Source organism: Callorhinus ursinus, unplaced genomic scaffold (assembly GCF_003265705.2).
Source record: "Callorhinus ursinus isolate GAN/ISIS: 27379988/994484 unplaced genomic scaffold, GSC_fseal_2.0 scaffold37, whole genome shotgun sequence".
Taxonomy (NCBI): Eukaryota; Metazoa; Chordata; class Mammalia; order Carnivora; family Otariidae; genus Callorhinus; species Callorhinus ursinus.
Genome location: NW_027397099.1, coordinates 6,654,583 through 6,680,705, shown reverse-complemented (window position 1 = coordinate 6,680,705; position 26,123 = coordinate 6,654,583). Strand labels below are relative to the sequence as shown.

At 43.3% G+C, this 26,123-nt stretch overlaps 2 protein-coding genes across 4 annotated transcripts in view; both read left to right on the top strand.

Annotated features, from left to right (window-relative positions):
- The window catches only part of CBFB (core-binding factor subunit beta), a 56,022-nt gene extending 53,475 nt beyond the window's left edge, over positions 1–2,547 (top strand). For both annotated transcript variants that reach the window (XM_025888896.2, XM_025888897.2), the window contains exon 6: positions 576–2,547. In XM_025888896.2, coding sequence (XP_025744681.1) covers positions 576–644 — 69 coding nt within the window. In that variant the 3' untranslated portion in view covers positions 645–2,547. The remainder of the gene's footprint in view (positions 1–575) is intronic.
- Positions 2,548–11,629: 9,082 nt separating this feature from the next.
- Positions 11,630–26,123, top strand: part of PHAF1 (phagophore assembly factor 1) — a 28,431-nt gene continuing 13,937 nt past the window's right edge. Inside the window, exons 1-4 of one of the 2 annotated variants that reach the window (XM_025888779.2) lie at positions 11,630–11,747; positions 11,868–11,962; positions 17,942–18,024; positions 22,652–22,735. In XM_025888779.2, coding sequence (XP_025744564.1) covers positions 11,899–11,962; positions 17,942–18,024; positions 22,652–22,735 — 231 coding nt within the window. In that variant the 5' untranslated portion in view covers positions 11,630–11,747; positions 11,868–11,898. The remainder of the gene's footprint in view (positions 11,748–11,867; positions 11,963–17,941; positions 18,025–22,651; positions 22,736–26,123) is intronic. The other variant, XM_025888780.2, reaches the window with a different exon arrangement.

The following is a 26,123-nucleotide window of genomic DNA, read 5'->3' as shown; positions in this document are numbered from 1 at the left end:
GAGCACACAAGCAGAGGGAGGGGCAGGCAGAGGGAGAGAAGCAGGCTCCCCGCTGAGCAAGGAGCCCTATGCAGGACTCGATCCCAGGACCCTGGGATCATGACCTGAGCCGAAGGCAGACAAACCTACTGAGCCACCCAGGCGTCCCGCTGACAGGGTTTTAATTAGTTCATCCATGGAAAGTGCTTAGAACAGTCCCCAGCATATAGTTGGTGCTCAATAAATGTCAGGTACTATTAAAAGGGAAATTTTGATTCTAAGGTGAATGGATGATGTGTTTAACCCTATAGTCCAAGAACTATAAATGTAGATTTGTTGTTCTTTTATGCATGGTACATATTTTGATCATGCTCTTTTGAATACAATGAGATTTTTATTCTTGGTTTTAATGGAAACTTCAGCAAAATATGTAATACCTAATTTAAATTGTTCTTTTTCCTCTTACATATGGAGATAGTGGCTGAAAATTTTTTAGTTGTAAACTTTTTTTTTAAATGCTACTTTATATTTTATTTATCTAGCACTTTGATTTTCAAAACGTGTTTTGACCCCCAATTATGATTTTGTCGTTGCAGGCAAGAAGACAACAAGACCCTAGTCCTGGTTCCAATTTAGGTGGTGGCGATGACCTCAAACTTCGTTAATTAGCAGCACAGCAGATGTGCCCACCCATCTTTACATATACATTGTTTCTAGTTGGCAGAAATAATCATTAAAAGACCAGAAACTGTGATAACTGGAGGTACTGCGGTCTATTTCTCAACCTTAGGCAGTAACAAGACATCAAAAACTGCCATGGTTTTGCACTATGATTATATAATACCTGCATTTCTAATTTTGTATGCATGTAGCCAGTAATTTGAATTTTTTTCTATGCAAGCTTACCTTGTTGGCATTATTTTAGTTAGTTGAAACTATCCATTTGTAAAGCTCTTTTTTTCCTCCATTTTAATTTAAAAGGTTATGTCATTTAAGAACAAGTCAGGAAATTTAAGTTTCTATCAGAGGGTTTTCCCCCTAATCAGTTGTTCTAATTATTTTTGGAATTTTACATGTGTTGGTTACACAGCTTCATTTTAGATAGACACTCGTGGTTATTTGTTTTGTTTCTGTGTTTTTATAGTTTATGGCATTTTAAAACTGCTGATGTGTTTGCATTATTTTAAACAAGCTAAAAACCTAGTAGCATAGAGCTGTCTGCCACAGCCTTTTAACACAAAGTTTACAGTTGTTAAAGTTGCAGTATCCTTTTAAATGTTGATAATCACCTTTTTCTTTTTTCCTTAAACATAAAATGTTTTAATTGGTATTAACTCTAATCTGCCCCAGATCTGTTTTACATTCTGTTCTGTAATCATGAGTTTGTGTGGAGATATTCTCCACAGATGGTAATAATACTCTACTGAAATGCCTAAAGAAGTCGCAGGCTGGCTTCTGTTTTATTCAGGGATTTTTTTTTTTTAAGTCAATCAGAAAAGGGATACTGGAGCTTCTTCATGTATGTAACAGCATATTAAACTGGAGACAGTGACGAATCAGCTACCAAGGTAATATTGTATTAAAATCATGTTTAAGATAGCTGCTTTTATGTGTATTTTATAATGCATGCTTTTGTAAAAACAATGCTGGGTGATGAAAAATGAGTCTTAGAAAATGTTCATCTGTGCAGAGGATACATTTTCTTCATTAATTACTCTGGAAAAAAACTCACAGGTTATATATATGGTATTTTCCAAAAGGACTATTAATAGAACCTTTTGAGATGAATTAGTATGAGAATATTTTTTAAATAGGCTCACTGTCAAATTGGATGCAACTTTTTTTTTTAAATACAAGACTGGAAAAGAGTGCTAAGTCATTTGGCACCTCCTTACAAATATTTTTCATGTCACATTCATTAAATGTTACTACATTTCTGAATTTTTGCAAAAATGTATTTTATCATAATAAAATGGCATTATTTTAAAGAGTTTGAAAAACTGACATGGTCAATTCAGAAAAGAAACTGAAGTCTGAATAAGGTCATTGCATTTAAAACACACACACACACACACACACACACACACACACACATATATACTTGACTGATGAGGGAGGTGTGACTTTCATTGTATATAGGTCTTATAATTCACAAACATATCCTGTATCTCAGAATAAAAATATTTGTTATATATTTGAAGTCATGCATGGTAAGGAGTGTGTTTAAATTGTTATAAACAATAATGCATCATAAAAGACCATGCTGATCTTGTGTAACTAAGTACTATGAATGAATTTGGTTGTTATTTAGTGTTGTGCAGCTCACATGTTTACACACTCAGTGCCCTAACTTCCCCTGAGGGAATCGCCTTTTAAGTGGCCCTTAAAGTGGTGTTTTAAGGTTCCTTTATCACAAAGCTCCTTGGTTTTTGACTTCTGCACTTAATTTTTTTAATAACATGATGATGATGGTACATGTTTCTCTATTGCTTCTAGCTAAGGGCTTTCATTCCACCAGTAACTAAGATCAAATGTTATTAAATGTTCATATTGCCATCCTTCTGTAAATACTCGATTTTTCTTGTCATTCAGCTCAATGCTGCTTCCGTCTTTCTTAATGCTGGCATTAAGATCATGAGCCCCTTTTCTCCAGTAGTGCAGGCTTTGAAAACTTTATTAAGTTATTGATGCAATTTGATATTTTTCCATAATCTATATTTAAGCAAAATTACATCATTGCATCATCTTTTCTAAATTCACCTCCATTAAAACTTGCCTTAAGCTACCAGATTGCTTTTGCCACCATTAGCCATACTGTATGTTTGTATGTTTCATTTACTTTCACAATAAACTTCTGTGTAGTGAAAAAAAGGTCTTGGTTCTTCATTAACATAACCCAACAATTTCTGTTCTGGTGCTCATTATGATATGAGAATTGACTTTTTTGTTTCTAAAATGTTCTTTCATTTTTTTTTTAACCTTAAAAAAAAAACAACAGTGGCATCTAGTGGTCATTTCTGCTAATTCCAAAGAAAACCTTTAATGTAAATATCACAATATCAAACATACTTAGGACTTGGGCTCCTGGGTGGCACAGTAGGTTGAGCGTCTGACTCTTGGTTTCAGCTCAGGCAGTGATATCAGGGTTGTGATCAAGCCCTGCGCCGGACCCCGTGCTCAGCACGGAGTGAGCTTGGGATTCTCTCTCCCTCTCCTTCTGCCCCTCCTGCTCATGCTTTCTCTCTCTCTCAAATAAGTAAATTAAAAAAAAAAAAGAGAGAGAAGAAAACATACTTAGGATTTTCCTTGGCATTTTTCCTATACCAGCCTTTTACTTTAGAAAAATGCCTTAAGCTTGATTCATAATGAAAAAATTTACTTAATCACCACATTTACTGCAAATAACAAATACAAATGGTGAATTGGCACCATTAAGCAAAATTCCAGAGAATAAGATTCATACTCTGAGGGTTAATTTCACAAGTTGTTTCAGCAATAGCATCATGGTTTTAGTAAGTATATCATTTCTAGAAACAGGTATTTGGATATGCTAGTTTGGGGCTGCTTGGGAAAACAAATATCTTAATTGATTTATGCCTTATTTGGCAATGGGGAGCTTTTTCAAGCTATAAGCCCTTGTATGAATTATCCATTACTGGATAACACATTGCTCCAAAGCCTAGCAGCCTAAAAAGTAAACATCATCTCACAGTTTCTGTGGGTCAGAAATCTGGAAGAATCTAAGTTCAGTGGTCTGGTCCAGGGTCTCTCCTGAGGTTAGAGTCAGGTTGTCAGCCCAGGCTACAGTCATCTCAAAGCTTGACTGTGGCTGAAAGACCCTCTTCTAAGCCCACTCGATTGGTCATTGACTGGCCAGTTTTTCAGAGACCATTTGGTGAAAGCCCTTGATTTCTTTTTCTTTTTTTTTTTTTAAAGATTCTATTTATTTAATTGACAGAGCAAGAGACACACACACAGCAAGAGCAGGAACACAAGCAGTGGGAGAGGGGGAAGCAGGCCTCCTGCCGAGCAGGGAGCCCGATGTGGGGCTCGAATCCAGGACCCCAGGATCATGACCTGAGCCGAAGGTAGTCGCTTAACCGACTGAGCCACCCAGGCACCCCAGCCCTTGATTTCTCGCCAGGTTTTGGAATGGAGACCCTCAGCTTCTTGCCATGTGGGTGTCTCCATAGGGCAGCTTACAGCTTGGCAGCTGGCTTTCCCTAGAGCTAGTGATTCAAGATGGAAGCCACAGTCTTTTTAAAAACCTTGGGTTGGGGTGCCTGGGTGGCTCAGTCAAGACAAGTGTCTGACTTAGGTTCAGGTCATGATCTCAGGGCGCGGAGATGGAGCACTGCCCCCCCCCACTTTGGGCTCCATGCTTAGCAGGGATTGTTCCTTTTCCTTTCCCTCTGCCCCTCCCCCTGCCCGTGCTGTCTCTCTCTGAAATAAAATCTTTTTTTTTTCTTTTAAGATTTTTTTTAAAGATTTTATTTATTTGAGAGAGAGAATGAGAGAGAGAGAGCACGAGAGGGAAGAGGGTCAGAGGGAGAAGCAGACTCCCCGCTGAGCAGGAAGCCCGATGCAGGACTCGATCCCGGGACTCCAGGATCATGACCTGAGCCGAAGGCAGTCGCCTAATCAGGCACCCATAAGATTTTTTTTATTTATCTGACAGAGACACAGCAAGAGAGGGAACACAAGCAAGGGGAGTGGGAGAGGGAGAAAGCAGGCTTCCCGCCAAGCAGGGAGCCCATTACGGGGCTTGATCCCAGGACCCCGGGATCATGACCTGAGCCGAAGGCAGACACTTAACGACTGAGCCACCCAGGCACCCCTGAAATAAATGAACTCTTAAAAAAAAAAAAACGCCTAATCTCAGGGTGCCATATTCTATGTTAGAAGTGAGTCACAGGGTCAGGCCCACACCCAAATGGAGGAGTATTAAGCTTCATCTCTTCAAGGGTGGTGTGTCAGAAGGGTTGTGGACATATTTTTAAAACCACCACAGCACACTGCCACATCTGTGTGTGTGTATTTACAAGACAACATTGGTGTTTTGATCTCCCAGTATTTGTCTTTTGCAGGCATATTTCAAGGCATGATTACCCCTAGATAGCATCAATTTTTTTCTTACAGCACCACCACATGTACATACATGGCATTTTTTAAAAAGATTTTATTTTTGGGCGCCTGGGTGGCTCAGTTGGTTGGGTCAGCTCAGGTCATGATCCTGGAGTCCCGGGATCAAGTCCCGCATTGGGCTCCCTGCTCAGCGGGGAGTCTGCTTCTCCCTCTGACCCTCTTCCCTCTCATGCTCTCTATCTCTCATTCTCTCTCTCTCAAATAAATAAATAAATCTTGAAAAGAAAAGATTTTATTTATTTGAGTGCGTGAGCTAGTATGAGTGGTGGAGGGAGAGGGAGAAGCAGACTCCCCACTGAGCAGGGAACCTGACATGGGGCTCCATCCCAGGACCCTGGCATCATGACCTGAGCCAAAGGCAGATGCCCAACCGACTGAGCCACCCAGGTGCCATATATGGCATTTCAAAAATGTGTCAAGGCCAGAAAATTAAAATTGTAGGGTGGGATCATGGGTGGAAATGGTAGTTTGGTTCTTTTCAATATAGGATACTTTTAAAACAGTTGCTGTCTTAAGTTAAATCTCAACTTTTGGTTAAAATAATTTAAGCAGGGACACCTGGGTGGCTCAGTCGGTTAAGCAGCTGCCTTCGGCCCGGGTCATGATCCCAGGGTCCTGGGATCGAATCCCACATCGGGCTCCTTGCTCAGCAGGGAGCCTGCTTCTCCCTCTCTCACGCTCTTGTGCTCTCTCTGTCAAATAAATAAAATCTAAAAAATAATTTAAGCAACTTTGGGGCGCCTGGGTGGTTTAGTCGATTGAGCATCCCACTTTTGATTTTGGCTCAGGTCACCATCTCAGAGTCCTGGAATTGAGCCCCACGTTGTGCTCCACACTGAATGTGGAGCCTGCTTGGGATTCTCTCCCTCTCCCTCTGCCCCCCCCCCCCCCATAACTCCCTGCCCTGCTTGTGCTCACTCTCTCAAAAAAAAAAAAAACTTAAGCAACTTAGGGTCATTATTGGCCTTATTTGGACTTCAGAAACATTAGGAAATGTGAGTAGATAAGATACAGAGGGAAATTTTTGATTAGAGAAGATAATCTATATCCACAATGTCTCCAGTATGGTAGATACTAACCACATGTGACTATCAAACACTTGAAATGTGGTGAGTACAACCAGGAAACTGATTTTAAAATTTTTTTAATTTTTATTTTTTTATTTGACAAGTATTTACTGTAAGCCAACTATGTGCAGGGCAGTTTTCTAGACATGAATAAAATGGGTGAAGTTCCTCTCCTAGTGAAGTTTACATCTCCTGGGGAAGATGAACAATTAATAAGTAACTAAGTGGTGAAGTGATAGATGGCTGTGAATTAACTAAAATAGCATCATGGGATAAATAGTGATTAGGTCAAATAAAGGAAGAATTAGGGAAGATGTGACAGGAAGTAACGTTTTTGCTGGGACCTAAACAAGTGAGCCAATCAGGGAAATTTCTAAGGGGTTTTAAGCAGAAGGAGAGCTAAAGGCTAAGGCCTTGATGCTTGACCTTGTAGCTGGAACTACTAGACCTGATTTTTTAAATTTTATATTTAAATTTAAAAGCTGAGGCAGTACTAAATATTTTTCTCTTAAACAAAACTTTGTTCTGGAAGTCTATTTCACTTTAGCCCTTGAAAGTTTAGTGTCTGGGACGCCTGAGTGGCTCAGTCAGTTAAGCATCTGCCTTCGGCTCAGGTCATGATGCCAGGGTCCCGGCTCAGCGGAGAGTCTGCTTCTCCCTTTCTCTCTGCCTGCTGCTCCCTGTGCTTGTGCGCTCTCTCTCTCTGTCAAATAAATGGATAAAATCTTTTCTAAAAAGGACTGGCTGTTACATAGTACATCTAACCTGGTCTAAGTTGTCAAAAAAGGCTTCCTTAAGGCATTTAAGCTGAAATCTCAAGGATGGAAGGAGACACTACCCGAGCAAAAAGAAGGTGACAAAAGTATTACAGGTAGCCAGATAAGGGCATGGCAAGCTTGAGATACAGAGCAGTTGAGTAAAACCAAAACATGGAATGGAGAAGGCTGCAGCTGTGGAGAAATATGAAAGGATCAGCAGAGGCCAAGGGGAGGGTCCCGAGCAGTGCTGGATGGACTTCTCAGCCATGTTAAAACACTGGGACTGTTCCCATGGGCAAACAGGAAGCCACTGAGGGGTTGTGAGTTTGAGGGTATGGGCGCTGGAAAAAGCTCACTGTGGTTGGAGAGAAGATGAGAAGCAGAAAGTCAGTCTCATTGATCATACAATGAACCAGTAGAGTTTTAAGAATAGCTTAGTGGGCCTGGAGACATTTCAAACCTGAGAAAAAAGTACAGGAGGTATAATTGACGATTTTACTGGTTTTGCTTATCAGGCTGGTTGTGTTGCCTTAAAATTTCATTGACCTGGGGCACCTGGGTGGCTCAGTCGTTAAGCGTCTGCCTTCAGCTCAGGTCATGATCCGAGGGTCCTGGGATCGAGCCCCGCGTCGGGCTCCTTGCTCAGCGGGAAGCCTGCTTCTCCATCTCCCACTCCCCCTGCTTGTGTTCCCTCCCTCGCTATGTCTCTGTGAAATAAATAAATAAAATCTTAAAAAAAAAAATTTCATTGACTTGAAGACTTAATCTCTTAGTTAACTTTCTACTTGGCTGACTTAGGCATACTGTCACTGGAACATAGCCAACCATGTAGGGGGGCCAAGAAGACAGTGTAATGAAAGGGGCACTAGCTTTTAAAACTCAGAGGAATTTGGGCTCCTGGGTGGCTCAGTTGGTTAAGCGACTGCCTTCGCCTCAGGTCATGATCCTGGAGTCCCGGGATCGAGTCCCACATCGGGCTCCCTGCTGAGCAGGGAGTCTGCTTCTCCCTCTGACCCTACCCCCTCTCATACTCTCTCTCTCTCATTCTCTCTCTCAAATAAATAAAATCTTTAAAAAAAAAACTCACAGGAATTTGACACACATGACTTCTTTTTACATATCATTGGACCTAGCAAACCACAGGGCTATTCCCGACTTCACCTGAGAACTGCAATCTTACAAAGAGAATATTTGTGCATAGCACTAATGACTATCATAGGCTGCCCTCTCAATTATTAAATATTTAATTTTACCCTCCTTTCCTCAAGAAAATAGATCTACCATAGGAGACAACCTAGAAGTCCCAAGCACTGAGGTAAAATTGTAGGATATGTCATTATCTGCCCTTAACACAGTCAGTTACAATGGTAGAATAGGAACAGGAAAACCGCAGGAAATACTTCCATTCAGAAAAGGGGAGAATAAAGCCACCGTACTAACAGTTATGAAATGTCACTGGGGAGAGAGACTGAGGGCTTTCTACCCTGAGAGAGGGAAGTATCCTTTGTAAGGCTGATTGGGAGGGACTCCCCAATCCATTGTTTTCCACAACTCTTGGGCCCATTCCTGATTTGCTGGATGAAGTTACCCTTCATCTCTGCTTTCAAACTGGCTGTTGGTTCTTCTCTTGACAAATGCAGCCAATAGTAACCATGGTACTAAAATTTTGTTTTCTAAGCTTTTCACCTACGTGAACATTTCCCGCCTTCTAAGCTATCACATGTGACCGTTTTAATAGGATTGGTATCCTTCCAGCCCTCCAATATCAGTTCCCCCAGCCGTTGTCCTGAGAAACACCATCATCTATTCAGCTACCCGAAGCTGGAAACCTGTGCTTTTATTCTTTAATCTTTTTGCCCCTCATCTTCCACATTCATTCTATAGATCCTGCCAAAGGATTCCATCAATTCTGTCACTATCAAGTTTTTTAAAAAATGTTAGTTACACACAAACCATTTACCTGTAAGTCAAAAGCCATTTACCTATAAGTGTTACAAAGCTGTGAGGTATGATCGTTTTACAAATGAGGAAACTAAGACACAGAGAATCTAAGTAACTTGCCCAAGGCACAAAATCATTATATACAGAACTAGGATTCAAACTTCCAGTCAACGTGTTTAACCAATGTTAACCTTCAAAATAAGTCTGCCAGTTATTTTACCAGCAAAAATGGGCTTGTTTAGGAATAGAGAATTTTAATCCAGGACAAACAAGATACAGGAAAGCCATAAGTAAACCCCCAGAATAAAGGAGAGGACAGCTCTTATATAGGAAAGGGGGAAGTTGGGAAGGCTATTATAAACAAAAAGTCAATTGGAGTAAAATGGGAGCTCAAAGTATGGTGGCTTTGGCTGGGCTGTTGCCCACAGAGGAGGAAACCTTTCTTCCACCTGGCCGGTCAGTAAAATAGTAGCTATCCTAATATGGATTTACAAGGTACATCTGGTCCTGTTGGGCATGCAATCCACCACCAGGAGTAGGATGTCTGAGCTCCCCCTGCTGGTCTCTTGCTTCCATTCTAAAGTTTACTTTTTTTTTTTTTTTTAAGATCTTATTTATTTAATTTTAGAGAGGGAGAAAGAGCACATGGAGGGACAGAGGGAGAGGGAGAGAATCTCAAGCAGAGATAGGCAAGGCTTGATCTCATGACCCCAGTATATGACCTGAGCCAAAATCAAGAGTCGGCTGCTCAACCAACTGAGACACCCAGGTGCCATCCCCCCCAGGGAATTTCTTAGGGGCTTTCCCACCCTTGTTCTTCCTGTTACTTGGATTTTCCAGACTAAACATCCTTTTCATGTTGTTATCCAGTGTGGCTTTCTCTGTTGTCTTTCCTCTCCCACACCCCCACGTGACCTGCCCCAACCTCTTTGTTCACCAGAAATAAGTCCCTCCAAATGTTTTTTGAATATAAGAACCAGTCCTAGTCTGGTTGGATTTGAGTTCAATTCAAACATTGTAGATCAACTAAGATTACTCCTCATCAATATTAGATTTCTTTCCAGGTCTACTCCCATGCTATTTAGGCCAGCTGCCCAACTAACCTATCATAAACCGATCCCATCCACATATAAGGTAATCTATCCACATCTTTAATGCTTGCCATGCATAGTAAGAAGCAAATGTCCACCTTATCCCCACTCCCTGTATTAGGTTATTGATATTTTTTTGGTTTATCTTTCCAGAAAGGTTCTTTTGGTATGGACAATGTTTCTTCTATTTCTGTTTTTACATACTACTATACAGTTTACACCTGGCTTTTTTCTATTAGCACTCCTTCCACATCAGCATACAGGGATATACTTTGCTTTTTAAACGTATTCTATTACATATGTCACAGTTCAGTCAGCCACTTCCCTACCGGTGGACATCTCAATGACTCAGTTCTATTGTTTGGTATATGATGCGGCAATGGACATCCTTCTCCATGTTGTTTTTTTTTTTTTTTCTCTTTTAAGCTATTTTATTTATTTTTTTTCTTTTTTTTAATTTTTTTATTGTTATGTTAATCACCATATATTACATCATTAGTTTTTGGTGCAGTGTTCCATGATTCATTGTTTGTTCATAACACCCAGTGCTCCATGCAGAACGTGCCCTCCTCAATACCCATCACCAGGATAACCCATCCCCCTCCCCCCCTCCCCTCTAGAACCCTCAGTTTGTTTTTCAGAGTGCATCCTCCGTGTTGTTTTAATGCCAGTAGCAGTGACTTCAAGTTTTGATGGAGCCTCCCAAGTTACATTCCTACCAAACCAGTTCGAGAATTTAGCATGTCATTCTCTCCCCTGCTAAAATCCTTCCTCGGAGGGGAATGTAATGGAAAGAACTTGGATTCTACCACTGAGGACCACAGGCCATTTACCTCTCTGGGCCTCATTTTCTTCACTCATAAAGTGAGGTGGAATCTGACATCTCAGGGTGGTTGTGAGAATCAAGAGTCTGCTTCCATGAAGGCTTGGCTCTAAAAGAGGTCTGGTTCCCTTTTAGTTTTTGAGTGCCCCAGGGTATGGGCCGAAAGCTCAGGCCCAACAGGCTAGAGGAGCCCCTCTTCCGACCTGTATGAGAATGAGGCACAAAGGGCACCAGACGTTTGGTCAAGACCACACAGTGTTGGGGGCAAAGCTGACCGACCTGAGGCTGAGGGGCTGCCAACGACCTCTGGATACCGGCCCCAGGGGGCTGTGCACATCTGGACTAAGTCAGCTGAGGTCTGGCCTAGCTGCCCCCCATTCTACCTATTCCTCTCCCCCAACTCCCCCCTGTCCCTACGCAAACACTCGAGCACATTCCGCATTCACTTGAATGTCGGTGTCCTCCCTCCCAGCAGGGCCTCAGACGTTGCACCCTCGGAACTCGCCTTTTGCACCAGTGAGCGTGAGTGGGGCGTACGTACGTGTAGAGGGCAGACGGATTTGTAGAACACGTCACATTTGTGTGTTGCGTGGTGTGCACATCCTTGTGTGGAGATGTGAAACGTGTGCAGTGGGGTGTGCAAATGTGGTGATTCATGGAGTACGGAGGCCCTGTTCCACCAGCACCCAACCTTCCCGGCGGTACAGTCTGACTTCCCTCACCCTTCGCCGCGACCTTCACAGCATTTTGCGCGTGCGCGACTCCTCTTTGGGCTCCTCCCCCCACCCCACCCCGCGATTGATATCCCGCCTTCGCCCCGCCCCCGCCACGCTTTACGACCCCGCACGCCAGTTTTGCTGCAGACGCTCCGGCTGCCGCCGCTGCCCCTGCCGCCGAGGCTTTTGCCGGTGAGGTGAGCTGAGCTGAGCTCTGCTGACCTGAGGTGTGTTTTTGGGCTGGTGCCGCCGGCGGCCGAGGAGTAGGTGGGGAACCGGGCCAGCGGGGACGGCAGGTCGGTCGCTGCCTTGTTTCCCCAGCTTCGGTTCCGTCTGCGTTGCTGCAGGGAGGCCGCCCCGGCCCGGCGAGCTGAACCAATGCTGGATCTGGAGGTGGTGCCGGAACGCTCTTTGGGGAACGAGCAATGGGAATTCACGCTGGGTGAGTGTGGGATCCTACTTCAGAACCTTACGCTGTTTCTTACTTACCTCCAGGCCTTTACTGCCTCTGGTCTCTGCCCCTTATTCCCCTGCGCCCGCGGGTCCTCGCCTCTTCGGTCCTCTCGGCTCTTTGGGCTCCGGGCACTAAGTTACCCGTTCCTACCGGCCAGACTCGCTAGTCTGTCGCTGGTTCTGACCTTGACGCCCTCGCCTCACGCTTCAGCAGGGCTCCTTCTGGGGCAGTGGTACAGTAGTAATAATAACAACAATGGCCGACACGCCCAAAACACTTATTCAAGGCCAGACCCTGCTTCTTTGCGTAATTATCTCAAGTATGCCTCCTTGGGGTTTGAGGGTCCATACTGTTGTTTTTTCTATTTCCATTTTACAGACTTAATAGCTAAGAAGTGACTGACACCCTTAAACACCACAGTAGTCCGTCTCCTTTTGCTTTACTGGGCTGTAGGTTGCCTCGTCCGTAGGGGAAAGCTGGGGTCAGATCCCATAATCACATGTTAGGGATGTGGTCAAGGGAGGTAAGAAGAGTTTGTGTATTAAAGGAACTTGTTACTTGTTTCCTTCTCCTTTTCAGTGTGGTCGCTGTGTGGTGTAATCCTAAACCCAGACCTTAGCAGAGAGTTGAAGATTTAATGAAATAAGAGTTCAGGGAAAGTAACATTTAGTTTTTATAAAATGCAGTTTGGCCATTTTGGGGGTTTTGGCCCAGTATTAACTATTCCCAACGTCACTACCTTTATATATACAAATATGTGCATTCAGTGACTCCAGTGTATGTTTACACTTATCCAGCACTAGGAAAAGGGGGTGTGGAGCAGGTGTTGGTGCTCTTTGTGCAGACTTCAACTTTTGTCCCACTAATTTGGGCTACTGGACTGAGTGACCTGCTCCTTTGGGCTATTAACTCATCGTTGAATCTGGAAGACTTGTCAGTGGAGACAGGCTAGATGAGAAACTGCACAATAGATCCTGGTAGGACCCTACTTGTGCTCAGTGTCTCCATGAACTAACTGAACTACAAGCCTCTGGGTTATAGGAGCCAGTTTTATAGAGAGGTCTTAGCCATTTCCTCTCATAATTTACACCACTCCTGCAGAGTTCTTCCCAAAATTTTAGCTGGTATGAAACACTTTGGCCTCTTGTGAAGCACCAAGAGCTTCATTGGGAGGCCAGTAATACATTTGCCTTCAGATCCATTCATATGCTGATGCTGTTTGCCTTCTATTTAAGAAGGAACCTCCCCTACCCACGGCTTCTCATACCAGTACTTCACAGGGCAGAGAGAACCACAACCATAACTTCAAACTGTGCTTGATGGTGCATGCATGTAGTTTGTGAATCTCAGTGTTACAGAGCCTCTTGGCCAAAAGTAATGATTAGAATGTCATTTGAGGGGTGGGTGGCTGGCTTAGTCGGTAGAGCATGCAACTCTTGATCTCGGGAGTTGGGAGTTCCAGCCCCACATTGGGGGTAGAGTTTACTTAAAAATAAAAAGAATGTCAGTTGAGGCCAGGATTTCCCAAAAAAGCTGGGGGAAAGAGCAAGTCTTCTTCTGTCACCTGTTGTTTAGATACCTTAACCCCCACTCCTAACTTTGCCAGTTTCCAGGAATCAAGGGTTTGGGTAGTTCTTTCAAACTGTTTAAACATCTAAATGGCAACAACAGTGAAAAGAGCATTTCTGTACAGTGGCCCAGAATTGAACTTTGAGGGAAGCCTCATAGAGGTGGCTTGGCCTTGATGATTCTCTGGTGGGTCTTAAAAATCAGCCTGGTTCTGTTGGTAAAGCATGTGACTCTTGATCTCAGGGTTGTAGGTTCAAGCTTCACTTTGGGTGTAGAGATTACTTAAAAATAAAATCTTTAAAAAAAAATCTGCAGTTTTAAAGCGTGTCTGCCTGAAAGATGACAGTTATTTTAATTTCCTCAAGCTTTTTTAAAAAAAGACAGAAAAAGATTTTTTTCTTCTCTCTCAGTCTTCTCCCCAACCCTCAACACATGTAAACTGCAATAGGGGCTGATAGGTAGGGATAGATCTAAGAAGTGGATCTATGCTTTAGAATTACATTCCTAGGCTAGAGAACTAGGCAGTGCTTAACTAAAGTCACCACAACCCTGTAAGGTAATCTCCATTTGCCACACGAGGAGCAGGCTCAGAAAGGTAGAGATGATGAAAAGTAGGTACCTGAACAGGGAAATCCTTCTTCCCACTGCTCTGCCCTTCTGAGGATTGGCTCAGCTTTGTCTCTGTTCTTTTTGGAATCTGCAAATGCAGATGCTTCTAGCCCTTGCCATCATCTGCCTGGCATCACAGTGGGGAGTTGCATCCAGCTTCTTGGCTTCCTTCCTGACCTTTGTGTCATGTTGGGAGATGAGGGAAATGCCAACAACATGGACAGGAAAACCTAGGCAAAGAGGAATCTCTGAGAATGCCACTGATGGCTTGACTAGTGGTGGAATAAAGGCAATACAAACTTGAAACGTTTTCAGTAAGACTTGGAGAATGTATTGGTGTGGAGGCATGTGTCTGAATTGTTATAAACTGAAGGCTCACTCCATTTAAGGCGGCATATAGACCTCTGTGGACTCTGCTTACAAACATCAAAAATTGGGGGCCCCTGGGTGGCTCAGTCGTTAGGCGTCTGCCTTCGGCTCGGGTCATGGTCCCAGGACCCGGGGATCGAGCCCCACTTCGGGCTCCCTGCTGCGTGAGAAGCCTGCTTCTCCCTCTCCCACCACCCCTGCTTGTGTTCCCTCTCTCACTGTCTCTATGTCAAATAAATAAATAAAATCTAGAAAAAAACAGACAGACATCAAAAATTGAATAAGAAATGGTCATATACCCTGAAGAGTTTAGTGTGAGGGAAGGGTTATAGAAATAGTTCATTATATTAAAATGAGGTAGAGGCTGTATAGGGTGCTTTGGAGGGGAGAAAAGACTTGAGCTGACCTGGGGATTCAGGGAGGGCTTTCTATCTACCTACAGTAGTCAGTACCATTCCTGGAGCCAGTGAGCACCAGGAAAGCCCTATCAGAAATCTGCCAGATTGCTCTTCTACAGTGTCTCTATAGATATAAATCTTCCAGTCAAATTCAAAACAAAACAAAACAATGGGAAAGATTGTGTGTGTAGGGAACTATAAGCAGTTTGGTATTATAATTAGAGCGTGATGTACTAATGGAAGAAAAATGGGTTCTCCAAATTCCCAATACTTTTTGGTGGTAGCTGCCTGGGACACTACCAAGGAGTTTGGGGTCCAATGGAAAAGAGGATGAAGTGAAGATTAGTGAAGTGTCTTGTGGACATGGGTTTAGGAAGAAAGTTAGAGACTAGATTTGGGGAGGTGGAGAAGGAATCTAGAGGTGACTGGGTAGATGTTAGAGGTATTGAGACCCAGAATACAGAAGAGAACTCAGATTGAAAAGAAGATGAAAAAGTCACTGTGTGAGTCCAAAACTAAGTGGTTGGTTGGATGAGTGAATGAGGAATGGGCAGAAGGAAATGTTGCCCATCATAGAGACCTGGGAAGTTAGAGGAACAGCAGGAAAGAGTGGTGTTAGTAGAGACAGGATGAGAGTGCTCAGAGTGAGAGCATGGTCACCAGGTTCTATGGTACAGGATTTACGTGTCCCATAATTGCTTTGTTTCACTCCATCAGAGCCCAACAGACACATAGGACCACCTACTATTGTGCCAGGCACAGTGATTGGGTGCTGGGGATACAGCAGTGAGTAAGACAGATAATGTTTCTGTCCTCGAGGTTTAGAGGAGACTAACAGATAAATAAACTGGGTGGGAGGCTTTATTAGATAAGGCAGTTGGGGAAGTGAGATGTGATTAAGACCTGAAGAATGAGAAGAAACCAACTATGGGACGAACATTCCAGCAGAGTCTGAGCTAGCACAGAGGCCTAAAGTAGGAAGGAGTTTGACATGTGCTGGGAACAAAGGGAGGCATGATGAGCAGTGGAAAGAAAGATGGAGGTAGACAAGATCCAGAATATTCAGGGACTTTAGGCGATGGCTTGTTGTTTTGAGTTTTATTGCCCTGTAATGGGAAACTCTTGGAGGGTTACAAGCAGATAAATGATGAGATCTATAAGACATAAGATGTATACAGTTGAGAAGGCTGACATCCATTCCGTACCCTTTTTGGGGCTAGGTAGCTCTGTTAGAACTGGGACAGTGCTCTAGTTTCTTTGCCATACATATGGTTGGTTCCCTTTAGAGGACTTTTGTAGCCTTCCTTTATCAGCAGCTGTGTGACAACTGGTCCTTGTAGCTGCTTTGTCTCCTCCAGGTGGGTTCCTCCCCAGGTGACTCAGGACCTGAGAACCCAAAGATTGCAAGGCCAGGGATTTGATGTGGTTAAGTGGAAAAGAGTCCTCCCTTGAGAAACTGATTTATGCCATGTGGGTCAGAGAAGCCATGTGGCCTTCTGTTTCTCAGCACCTAACACATGGATGTTTGCCTATTCTTTTTGGGAGAGACAGCATAGATGCTCCTCCATTTCAGGAATGGCAGAGCTGAGTGATGCGTCCAATTTGTTCATATTCTTAACATTTATTAAGCCTATTAAGCCTTACTATGTACCAGGCCCTATGTTATAGAAGGCGGGAAAGTGCCTTGTGTTAAGGTCTGGTTTCCTCCAACTTTCTTCAAACTGTAAAATGGACCATCAAATGAGGGCAAGGTTAGATCATTGTTTAAATGTAGATAGACCATGTGTTTTTATAACCTTCTGTTATTTGTGTGTAAACTCTTTTCTGCACATCTCTCCTAGAATCAGAGGTAAGTGATCTTGAACGTGAGCCACTGTGCTACTTGAGGTCATATGGTGGTCCCTCCTTCTCCCTTTCTCTTATTACCTTCTCCATTATCCGTCAGCTTGACTGAATAAGTATTTATTCAACAGCCACTATGTGGTAAACCCTGTCCTGGGTGCTGGGGATCCAGAGAGTGGTGAATAATAAAACACTGCCCTTGGAGTAATAAAGCTGTGAGTCTTTGATTTTGGATTTTGTCTGGGACTTTGTTTTGGATTGTCTCTCTGTGAGTTTTCTGAAAACATACTTTTTGGTAGTCCCTGGGATATTAGAGATATTGTTGGGATTTGGATTTCTTAAATTGGAGGCATATATAAATTTGTTTATAATGGGCCATGAGTTCAAAGATCGAGTATTAAGACTTAGAGGATTTGTGGGTTGATAAGTAAGGATCCAGTGAAATTCTTAGTAAAGTAAGTTGGTTCTGGTAGATGTGTGATTTTTTTTTTTTAAGATTTTATTTTTGTTTTTTTGAGAGAGAGAGCATGAGAGGGGGGAGGGCCAGAGAGAGAAGCAGACTCCCTACTGAGCAGGGAGCCCGATGCGGGACTCGATCTGGGACTCCAGCATCAATAACTGAGCCGAAAGCAGTCGCTTAACCAGCTGAGCCACCCAGGTGCCCAGATGTGTGATTTTTGACTTTTTAAATGAGCCCTTACAAGTCATGTGCTCCTGCAGACTCTCATTTGAGAGATGAGGAGACATGCCAGAAAGAAAGAGAGGAAGGAACGTGCCCTAGGTAATACGTAATTCATGGCAGAGTGAGAACCAGAACCTTGGTCTCCAGATCCAGTCATGCAGTCAGTGCTTTTCTCACTGTTCTTTGGTTCATGCTGACTTTGCCTTCTCTGAGCCCTTTTCCTGCTTGGGATCAGGACAGTAGTTCTCATTTCCAGGAATCTCTTTTATATATTCACTCCCTCCCCTTATACAATCCAGTTGTTCCCTTAGTGCTTGCTGCTAACTTTATTCTAGCTCTTGCTGCTACTGAACTTTTATTTACTCATTTGTTTATAGACCTTAGTGGCCCCCGCCTCCCACCCCAGGCTTTACTGCACGGTCTAATGCCTACTATGAAGATCGATGTCAGGAAATGGATAACCCAAGTAACCACACAGGTGTCCTTGCTTTATTTCAGGAATGCCTCTGGCTCAGGCAGTAGCCATTCTTCAGAAGCACTGTCGCATCATCAAAAATGTCCAGGTTCTCTACAGTGAACAGGTGAGTGGTAGCTGCTTTGTTTACTGAAATAGCATTCCTCATCACTGAGTCACATCCAGAGGTTGATGCTCTGGGAGAGACAGACTGGCAGGGATTGCTCGGTCATTGTGTTTGAATGGGAGAATCTCTAGCACTGGTCAGTCACCAAGTACATTTTCTTTGATTCTGAAACTTTTCGTCTTGATAATCTAGTGCTGCCAGGTTTGGAAGAGCACTAATAACTGAACTTGTTTTTTGATGTGTTTGACTTATCTACTGGTCCTTAGGGATATTTCAGTGGGAGGGCACCTCAGGGACTATCTTGTCTTCTAGGTGCTTGCCTTTCACTTTTGTATTTAAAATAGTCTTTTTTGCTTTGTTTATTGCTTTGGTTTGTGTTCAGAGTTGTTGCAGTGCAAATTTCTAGCCAGCAGAGCACTCCAGACTTGAAAAGAAGCAGGTGTAGCTCACTACTTTAGTGAGAATGATCTGATACATGAGATCATGTGTCAAAATATTGGCCCCAAATTAATGGACATAGTTCCTATTTTGCTTTTTTTTTTTGGTCTGATTTATGGTGGTCTCTATTCAATGTTGGTCAGTTTTGCCAGGAATTAACCCCTATCATATAATGTTGCATGTATCTACAAAGACCTTTTCCATTTCCAGAAAGAATATATATGTTACACCAGAGTACTTTCTGAACATCAGGATTTTTTGTTTGGTTTTGTATGTAAAGTTAGAGACTATTTTTTATGGGTTTTTAGAAATAGGATTCTTTTTTTTTTAAGATTTTATTTATTTATTGACAGAGATAGAGAGAGCACAGGTAGGCAGAGAGGCAGGCAGAGGGAGAGGGAGAAGCAGGCTCTCCGCCGAGCAGAGAGCCCAATGCAGGACTCGATCACAGGACCCTGGGATCACGACCTGAGCTGAAGGCAGCCGCTTAACCAACTGAGCCACCCAGGCGCCCTAGAAATAGGATTCTTTATCTCTCTAAAAATGCAGTCTGCCTTCTACTGAACTCTCTGAAACCTGTGATTCTTCTGTGACACAGACCATGTGTTGCTGTGTGGAGCAGCCTTTATGGTGCCCTATGTGTCACAAACCTCAGGGAATAAATAGATTCTGTATTGTTTTGTTTTGGTTTTGGGTATTTTTTTGTTTTTTTTTTTAATATTTGTTTGACAGAGCACAAGCAGGGGGAGCGGCAGAGGGAGAAGCAGGCTCCCCGCTGAGGAAGGAGCCCGATGCGGGGCTCGATCCCAGGACCCTGGGATCATTACCTGAGCTGAAGGCAGATGCTTAACCGACTGAGCCACCCAGGCGCCCCAGGGAATAAATAGTTTTGAGCCTATACATGCTACTGCATGTCCTCACTCGCTTTTCTGAGACTTCCACGTACTGTTTTGATGATTTTAGTTCCCTTTGTTCCAATTAGTTTCAGATCCTAAAGCAAATGACAGTTTATTTTTGACAGGAAGAATGTTGTGGATTAGAGGTGAGTGTGATTTCTGTGAGGCTTTCCAGTTTGGCCTAGTGTCAGGGTTGAGCCTCTCACGTATGTCCACACATTACACTCTGCAGTACAATACTCCTCTTCCAGCCCAATGAGAGAGACCCTATGTGAAGGGTCTTCCTGAGACAGAGAATGCATAATCTCCAAGCAAGTGCTTAGATATTCTTGTGGTGCCTACCACGGAAAAAGGGACTTCTAAGAGTGGGCCAGGGGATTTCTTGAGCCACAGTGTCAAAGTGTTTTCTCATTTATAAAGTGAAGGATGGTGACTTTTCCTCTTTGTCGTACTCGAATGATCCCTAACCTACTCTGACTTTCAGTGTTAGACCATAAGGGAATTACTCATGACGATTAGCAACCATCCAAACAGGGATAATGGGCTTGCTTCTTGAGCTTACAGCTCCTGCATATTCAGTTAAATCAGATTTGGGCACCCCAAAATTAGATATATTTGAAAATAGGCTTAACCGGTTTTTAAGAATGAAGTTTATTTCTTACTTCGCTACCTTTGTTGTCTGTTGTTCCAATCTTTAGGTGCACATAGTAGTTCTAGCATTAAGCTCATTCCCCTGATATCTCCTAAGCAACTGGAATCAGTTGGAAAACATGGGTTTTTGAGTCCAAACCTTCGTTCGGATCCTTGCTTTTCCTATTTCTTAGCTGTGCAACTTTTGGTCAGTTGTGCCAGGAACTAACCCCTGTCATATAATGTTGTATGTATCTGCATGCAACCAGTCTGGTTCTCCTTCTGTAATGTGGATATAGTTTCCTTGTAATAGAATAATCTTTTTTTAAATTTTATATTATTTATTTTAAGTAATCTCTACACCCAATGTGGGGCTCAAACTCACAACCCCAAAATCAACAGTCACATGCTCCTCTGACTGAGCCAGCCAGGTGCCCTAGAATAGAATAACCTTTTGATGAGGATCAAGAGGAGGTGGTCTCTCAGAGCTCTGATGTAATGCTTCCTAAATTGGGTCCTGTCCTCCTCTGCCCTCCTTCCCGTCCTTTCCCATCGTCTCCTTGCTCCCATCAAGTGTGAAGAATAGTTTGGCCCCATTAAATGTTTCAGAAATATCTTCTTGTCTCTAGCATATCATACCTTGGAAGTTAAATGTGTGTATCAAGTAGGTCCCATCTTTCTTAGAGGGAAAAGTGTTAACAACTAAGAGTGAACAGCTTTACTAACTGTTTCATATGGAGGACTGTATAGTTCTGGGTCACTGAAAGGGCCTGCTTAAACATAACATAGTACAGGTATACTTTGGTTCTGGAGATATAAAATACTAATAAAATAATGGTTGTGAGGATAATTTGCTTGCTTTTGAAAATTATCTAGTTATGTCCTGAATTGTAACCATGTCAGGAGAAAAATGATCAGATCTTGGGAGAGTGTAAGAAAATTCAGATCCTTCCATCATTCCTCCTCCAAACAAAGATCTTGAAGGATGCTAAAATGTTGCTTCATCCTGCTTACTGCCATGTAATAGCCCTCTCAGAAATGTGTTCCAGGTTGAGAATCAGTGACCTAACGTCAGGGTTCATTGTTGTAGCATCTTGCTTGAGGCCTAAAGGTTTTAGACATTCATACAGGTGTACTAGAAAATTACAACATTCTTTCTTCTAGTGTTTGCCAGGCATGGTGGTGCCACCTGGGCCTGCTACCTTGTGAAAATCATTGGCATAGAAGGGAACAGTCTGAGTTAATCCCAGAAAGCTCTTCGGAGAAAATTTTTCTTTTCTTTCTCTTTCTTTCTTTCTTTAAGATTTTATTTATCTGACAGAAAGAGCGAGAGAGCACAAGCAGGAGGAGTGGCAGAGGGAGAAGGAGAAGCAGGCTGTCCACTGAACAGGGAGCCTGATGTGGGGGGCTCTGTCCCAGGACCCTAGGATCACAACCTGAGCCGAAGGCAGACACTTAACCGACTGAGCCACCCAGGCGCCCCTGGAGAGAATGTTTCCAGTGAGGCCCACGCCAGTGGCACCTGGCCTTCCAGCCTACATCTCTATCTCTGACAGCCACACTTCTGTCATTCACTGTGCCTACCTTGGGTGGCTCTATAAAGAAACTTCTAAACTCTTTTGAGAGCTATGTGCCAGTTTAAAGGAGGGACAGGGTTTTGGATGTTGGGTTTTTTGTGGGGTTTTTTTTTGTTGTTGTTGTTGGGCAGCTCGGTTCAGGGCTATGGAATGGCTTCAGATGTCAGATCCTTGAATTGATTGCATTGGAGCAGAAGCAGGCTGGTGATACAGACATGATGAAAGAGTGCAGTATGCCAAGTGCCGTGCTTGGTGCCCTTTCTCTTGCTATCTAGACCTACTATCTCTGTTCCCACAACAACCCTGGAGGGAAGGGATGATGGTATTCCCATGAAGAAACTAGAGCTCAGAGAAGTTTTAAGAGTCACTTAAGGTCACCAGCTCACCAGTATTCAAGGCTGGCTCTGTCCACTGCTTTGTGCTGCTACTCCCCTCCCCCCAGACTCAGAAGAGGCAAATGTAGAAATATGACTCCTTAGATCTTAGATTTGGGCTTTTCAGAAAGAAGCACATGTGATATGGGATGGTGGGGAGAGGGAAGGAAGGAGTAAGAGTGTCATCTCATATATAAACAGCACAAGGTATTTCTTTGTCCTGGAACATGGCTTAAAGCAGTCAAAGTATAGAATAGATTTCCTGTGGATGGCACAAACAGCCTGGAAGTGAATGGACATAGGTTCAGCTGACATGCACTGAACATTACCTGACAAATTTGGGCCCTAGAGAGGCCCTTTTCCCTGGTCTCTGTTCCTCATTGATTGCTCTGTAGGTTTGATAGGTAAACCCATGCTATAGATGTGGACTCTGAACCTTCCAAAGAAAATGGCCTATATATTCACATAATTTTGGCCCTTTCCCTCAGGTAATATTACTCAAAGCCTAGAAGAAAGAGGCTCTTTTCATCCAGTATTAGGAAGCAGCAGTTTCAGACTGGAAGCAGAGGACACTGCATTCACACAACAGTTTGTTAGTTGGGCGAGGGAGGGGCTATCTGCACTTCCATAATCTCTGTGCATTGCATTTAGATTTGTAAGGTTTTTTAGTTGCTGTTGAGTAAGTTGTTCAGAGTGCTTTACTTTTTTGCAGTCTCCTCTAAGCCATGACCTCATCCTTAACCTGACTCAGGACGGGATCAAACTGCTGTTTGATGCTTTCAATCAGAGACTTAAGGTAACTATGAATGACAACTAAAGTTGCATGTCAAGCTGATTAATATGTGCTATTGTGAGATGTTTCTGAAACTAATAAGTCAGAGTAGACTCCTGTGATTCAGAGTCCCCCACAGTCTAGGGGACTGAAGCTGTACCTGTTCCCCTAAAAAGAGGAAAGCTGCAGGTGGGGTGGGGTGGGGGGGGGTGGTTGGAAAGAGGCTGGAAAGGACTCCAATCCAAGGCTCCAGAGGTGAAAGGGAAAAAGTGTTGAAGATTTGGGGAATATGCTATGGGGAGGGGACTCTTAAGTTATTCAACTTAAGGAAAGCAAGAGAAGAGCTAAGTATCTGGCAGAGATTATTGCAAGTCTTAAAAGGGATACTAAAAATGGGGCCTAACTGCAGAATAGGACCAAAAGACTTGTTTTTGTATCTTGTTTTACTTCATTCTTAGGTCAAACAGTATGTCTTGGAAGATAAAAAATGGAACTGTTCTTCCTAAAATGCTGGGGCTTAGGGCTTAACACCACCAGCAATGAGTTGATTCTTTAACCCCCTTCAGGATATGTAAACAAACAAATTAGTGGTGTGTAGGGTTTGTCTTAATTGCTGTTCAAGTGCAGTTTATTAACACCTGTTCTCAGTCCAGGATGTTTTTAATACACTATTTATGAATGCCTGAGCTTCACAGATTAGTCATGTGACACCAGACTCATGCCTCAGAGTCACAAGGTTGAATGTGGCTCTGGGCAGTGGCATACCAGAGCGGTTATCCTGGTTAGGTTGTGCCTTTCCAAAAACTTGGGTATTTCCTAGTTCTCATCATCCCATCACAAGTGAGCTGCTAAGGAGACAAGACGGAACATGGAAAAGGAATCTGTACGTTGAATGAGAACTCCTCATTTATGATGATTTTTCAAAAAGCAAATGTTCTTAGCCCCACAGCTACCTTGCCTCTCCTTGTAGACTTAGTCATCCTGTCTTCACTCACCAAAAGATTCACAGTGGGAAAGGGAAGACAATGGTCATTAGTGTGGTTTCATTACAAATTGGGGGAAAAATAATCTGGAAGCACCTTTACAAAGAGTTATTTGTCTCAGCTTGGTAAGTCCACTGTAGGAAACATAACCCCAAAAGCTTATGGGGAAGGTAATATTGCCAGGTATTTATAACAGGGCTTTTCATGGTACTGAAAGGCTGGAAATAACCCAAATGGATAAAAAAGTGGGATGGCTAGGCAGCCCATCGTAGAATCACAGCCTGGTGAGGATAGTGTCATATATTTAGTGAGTACTTGGTACAGGTTAGGCACATGGCTAACTGCTTCCCATATATTTCCTAACTTAACAAGCTTGTGAGCAATACTGTTTACCAGCAAGACAATAGAGGGACAGAGGGTGAGTGGTCTGCTAAGCTTTTAACCCTGAATTACCAGTGTGTGGTGGCCTCTTGGAATAGAAATGACTTAGCTTCTGTTGATGGGTTTGGGAAATAAATGTGATAAAAGCTGAAGAAAATTGAGCACACTATGGAGAAATGTGAGGAATGGGAAGTACATTTGAATGGGAAAGGAAATAAATAGAACCGTTTCTTCTGTTTTCTGTGGGGTCCCTATGAAGAGAGAGGGCTGGGGCCCTGTCTGAGCCTCTGGAAACTGGGGAAGCAATTCTCAGGTGCCCTTGGTTAGCATCAGGTTTGACCTACCCCATCTGCCTGCCCTTCCATCTGAGCACTTAAGAATCCACCTCTCCCTGATGCCTTGACTCCCTATCTGTGAGAAAGCCCTGTGGAATGAGACTTCACAAATCTCATCCTTTACAACTACCTGTCTTTTCATTTCCTGTCTTCGCTGCTGCCATGGCTTCTCCTCTGGGGAATTCAAGGCCTTTTCCAGCCGAGAGGATGGTAAATCATGGACTTCAGACTTCCCCAGCTGGTTGTCCTTGTGGCCCAGCAAGTTCCATGGGCCAAAATCTGCTTGTTGATTCTCCTGGTGACATGAAGGACTCCAAGATGGGTCTCTTGCCACAATTGCTGTCATACATAGGCCCTGTGATTAACTCTGGTCCACTGTTCTCCCATTAGGCAGGCAGGGTTGAAACACCCAAAATGTTGGTCTGGATTATTGGCAGGTGGGTAGTAATGACACAGAAGGAATATCTTCGAGGCCTACCCCACAGGATGAGTGGTGGGTCATCATTGGCCAGTTGTAGGGGTGGCAATCAGGGAGGCAGAGTGCCTGCACCTGCTATATAAGCAAGGCTTCTGGCTAAAGGTTGAGGCTTTCTGCCAGCATGGGGCCCTGGCCTTGGTGAAACGGCATACCAGTTTGGCATGATACAGGCTTTCTGAAGGGGACACTAGGTATCTTTTGAATCACAGCTGTTCCTCTGTCCTTCTTTGTATGACCTCTCTTGGCACCTCTTTACATGCTTTCTAGCTTCATAGTGCCCGTAGCTAGCTTCATAACAGTCAGACTTGATAGACGTTTTAAGTACCTTTCCTGTGTGAAATAATAAGCCAGACCTTAAAGGGCTTAATTCTGTGGGACTAGTGAACAGCATAAACAAGTAGCATAGGAGAGTTGATTGAAGTGCTGTGATGGCCCAGCAGAGGGAGTTACTCTTAGCAGTAAGTAGGATCAGAATAGCTGCATTATAATAAGAGGTGCCCAACTTGTGGTTCAGTGTTAGGATCATTAAACAAAGTTAGGGATAAGGTCTGGCCAAGAGTAAACTGCCTATTATGTCTCATTTTCTGTGGCAGTGCCAGATGCTTCTACACACAGGGTCCCATGGCCCCTTGTAGGATGAGGCCCTCAGGGCAAGTGGACATTGAACCAGCTGTTCTTATTCCTCTACAGTGAAGGCCAGGACTCCCAACTGGAGGATAGTAGCTGGTGCTCTAGGTAAATCCCAGCCAGCCATGCTTCTGGCTACCAAGCCCTTGACACCATTAGCATAGAAGACTTCACAGTGCTCATTACTTGGCACCACTAGTGACTCAGTGTTCAATACTTTTGTCTCTGGCCTGAGTTCTTGGCATTTAACCCAAGGCTGAACCCCTTGAAATGACACAAGGGTCCTGAGGTTCTCCAGGTGCCCTTCAATAGTTGTATCTAGATATAGATGTAGATATATGCATACTGTCACATTTGTCCTAACCTAATGTTATATAACTTCTTTTCTAGCAGGATAGACCCGCCCCCAGTCTTTTTGTTTTGTAAACTAAAGTATTTTAAAGTGAATTGATTTGGGGTCTTTCTAATACAGCAAAGTGTGGAATAAAAGGAAGAGGGCTCAACATCCAAAGGTACAGCTCTAACCTTTAAGCTACGTGATTTGTTTCTGTGGAGGGTTTCATGGTTCTGTGTGTGCAGTCCTCTGTATGACCCGGTAGTAGATTAGA